The sequence below is a fragment of the Monopterus albus genome, unplaced genomic scaffold, assembly GCF_001952655.1.
Source record: "Monopterus albus unplaced genomic scaffold, M_albus_1.0 scaffold110.1, whole genome shotgun sequence".
Taxonomy (NCBI): Eukaryota; Metazoa; Chordata; class Actinopteri; order Synbranchiformes; family Synbranchidae; genus Monopterus; species Monopterus albus.
Genome location: NW_018127990.1, coordinates 1,026,364 through 1,029,836, shown reverse-complemented (window position 1 = coordinate 1,029,836; position 3,473 = coordinate 1,026,364). Strand labels below are relative to the sequence as shown.

The window sequence follows — 3,473 nt, the reverse complement described above, 5'->3', positions numbered from 1 at the left end:
GATGAAAAATGTAATCAGTTAATCACTTAAGACCTTTATGACTTTAAAGCACTCAAGTATGCAGGTTGCAGCCTTTTAAATATGAGGAACATATCTCTGGAAAATGCTAATTTCAGACTCCTGATGCTTCTCTCAAATTTTAGGAAGCGATCAAGTCATGACCAGTATACAGCATCCATAGAACTGTTAGTGTACATATGGGCATGTGAGTATTGCTTTGAGACAGACGTGAAAAAATGTGAACCTGTCATTTAGACCAGATATCCAAGGCCCAAATCCAGCTGATAGAGAAGTTTGCATAGAGTATGGTGCATGTGAAGGTTTATTTTTAATTTGTGTGTTCTGAGGAATGACAAAGCTGAGTTTTGGAAATGTCCCTCGTCTCTGTAGTTTGTGGTGGCAGTGGGCTTCCTGCTGGTGGTGGTGCTGGCCTTCACCTACCCCCAGAGTGCCCCCCAGCTGGGTCTGGTCAACCTGGGTTGTTACAGCTGGTCGTCCCCCCTCAGCCATGTCCGACTGCTCTCCCTGCCCATTGCCAAGAAGTACAACCTGCAAGGTAGGAAATGTGATGTGGTGTTTCCAGTTTCTCTCACAAACCCACACACATACAACACAGTTTTGCACTAAGGAGAAAGTATGAAAAAACTGAATGGTCTAATACTTAAAATCGTGGAGTTTTGTGTCAAATGTACATCTATTCTTTAACATCTCCTTAAAGTATTTACTATACATGTACTGCAAAACACTGCCACAACCTGTGGGTTAACAGTCTTTGAACATCTCCCACCAACAGCCTGGATGCCTCAAGACAAAAAATACTTTCAAAAGCATCATGATTTACACAAAATTTTGTACAGACATTTATGGATCCCAGAGAAGCATCCTATGTTTTCTGTGGTCACAGCTTGTCTTCTAGTCCCACCATCAGGCTGAAATGTTTTGTTTTTTTATTGAAACATCTTGACAACTATTGGATGGCTTGCTGTGAAATTTGGAACAGACCTTTTTGGTCCCCAGACAATTATTTATAAGAACGTCTGATCAACTGGCTTTTCCTTTAGCCCTAGTAAGCCTGTGTGTGTGTGCTGCAGGTTTCCATGAATGGTGGAGTGCTGGTTCTCTCAGGCAGAGTCTGGTCAACTGTTCAGGCTGTGCAGAGATCTCTTCTGTGCTTGAGGTCCCAGAGAGCCTCAGTGGGACCGTGACTCTGCGACGAGGGCCACAGCTCGTCCTGCTGATTTGAGGTGAAAAGAAAACATAAAAAAGTTTAAATGCACAGCATTTTAAAATTTCTTTTGACTTTTACATTTTAGCGTTAAAGGGGAGGGGCCTGTGTTTTTTCCTGTTATATTTCCCAGTAATCTTCTGAATGTCCATCCAAATATAAACACGGTGTTTATGAGAAATCAGGGTTTTTCTGCTGTCAGTTTGGTGAATGGCTCTAAATACTACGATACCCATGGGCCTCGGCTGCTGTTGCAGTGGAGAAGAAGATGGTCAGAGGTGTAAATCTGAGCTGTAGTGACTTCAGAACATTTAAACTCATTACTATTTTCGCAGCCTATGTTCATATTTTGTATCCCAAACTGATCCAGAATCAGAAAATAAACTGATTTAAACTGCTGACATTTTTATCAAATTCTTGCAAACGTTAAAGATGTAGAGTAATGAGCCAAACACAATGAACAGTTCAACATGTTTGGAAATACATTTGTCCTATTGTCTAGGATCAGATGAGATGAATGATCACTGGGTTTATGACACCCCAGGTGCTTTCTGGACCTCATTGTGTTTTCCTTCCTCATTAGCAGCTGCTTGTTTCACTTCATCTCTTTAAAAAATAAACTTTGAGGAACTTGTACGTTGCTGGAAAGAGATGATCCATCACAGTTCATGCCACATCTGATTTCACTGTAGAATTATTAAGGACTTTTAAAAATCTGTTGATTTAGTATGGAATATAGAAAATCATACCAGTGATACATGATACCTGTCCCCGTTCCAGCTGCTCCCCGCTTGTTTGTACTGATTTCAGATTGTTCATACTGGTCTCTGCAGGGTGGGGAGTCCCTCAGCATCCAGCGGCACCAGCTCGAGGAGCTCTACTTGGCCCATTCAGGCTCCATGTCCATTCTGCTGGAGGAGGACGATGGTATGCAGAACCACAACCTCGGCCTCCCTCAAGGACCCGCCAATTTCACCCTGCTCTGGTACACAACTATGTTCAAAAACGGTCTTAAACGGCACAGGATTCACAGCAAAAAACTATTTAATGTGGGTGTCATTTAGCTCCATTTGATCTTCTAAATAATGCGCAGATACACACCGTACCTGTGTGATCCTAAACCCCGAGTACTTGCATCAAGTGGACACAATGGTATTTATCGATTGTGAGTGTGTGTTGTGTTATTTCTGTAGGAGGTTCAGCTCTGGGACCAGGGAGAAGGTGTTGAGGTGGCTCTTCCCAAAGGCTGAGCTATGCCCCCTGCTGGACAGCGCTGGGACTATTCTGCAGCGTTGCCTGGTCACCCACAGCACAAACTCTCAGAGCAAGGTGAGTTCAGCTAAGTTCACATGTCCTGATGTCTCCACACTGAGAGACTGGAGGGCTAAATAGGCCTGAGTGCAGTGTTACAGTAATGGACAGGAGTGACAGACAAAACTATGAAAGTAAGAACTAAATTGTAATAAACCAGTAACATTCTTTAAGAATAAAGTACATGGAAAAAAACAAAACAAGCTCAACACAGTTCCTCTGAATCCTCACCCTCTGCTGTAACTTGGCATTGTCTGTGTTTCAGGGTGTCGGTGTGTTGGGCTGGCTGGTGGTGGGCGAGGGGCTGCCAACAGTCCGAGTACTGCCTGTTCAACGCTGTCAGAAACACTGCAGCTCCTTCAACCTGTGGCTGACACCTGGAGACATGGGTAATGCCCGCTGTTTTGGTTTCTATCCACAAACGCACACAACATGTCAACAAGAGAAAATGATGACTGTCAAAAAGTGTGAACACGGGCTAAGCATTGCTGACACCGACCACACTTTTAATTATTAAATACATTTTTCTCTCCCATATTCTCATGTACATAAATGACTATCTTATGCATATCATAATGATGTGCACATAAATATTATGCACAAAAGATAACTTGCTTGCATTATCCTGTGTGAGCATGAAAAAAGGTGAAACAAATATATGATTTGAGCTGTTTACCTGCTGTCCGTTTTCCAGGTTGCTATAATCAAACATTTGAACGGGACATGGTTGTTGAAGTTGTTTAGTCCAAACACTCAATTGATGGTTGTTTCCTCTGACCTTTGACCCTCATAGTATATGCTGACCCTCGCTACTGGCAGATGGAGCTCTTCCCCGGCCGAGGCCAGAACATCATCTGTGACGGATCGGCCTTTTAAAGTTCAGGCCGAACAAAGTGAAAGAGGACCGAGTGTAGGACTGAATGCTTGACTTCCTGCT

At 43.1% G+C, this 3,473-nt stretch overlaps 1 protein-coding gene across 1 annotated transcript in view; it reads left to right on the top strand.

Annotated features, from left to right (window-relative positions):
• The window catches only part of cunh6orf89 (chromosome unknown C6orf89 homolog), a 5,800-nt gene extending 2,333 nt beyond the window's left edge, over positions 1-3,467 (top strand). Inside the window, 6 exon segments of the mRNA XM_020611162.1 lie at positions 380-556; positions 1,092-1,238; positions 2,057-2,210; positions 2,419-2,554; positions 2,802-2,925; positions 3,330-3,467. Of these exon segments, the coding sequence (XP_020466818.1) occupies positions 380-556; positions 1,092-1,238; positions 2,057-2,210; positions 2,419-2,554; positions 2,802-2,925; positions 3,330-3,412 (821 nt within the window). The 3' untranslated portion in view covers positions 3,413-3,467.
• Positions 3,468-3,473: the final 6 nt, after the last annotated feature.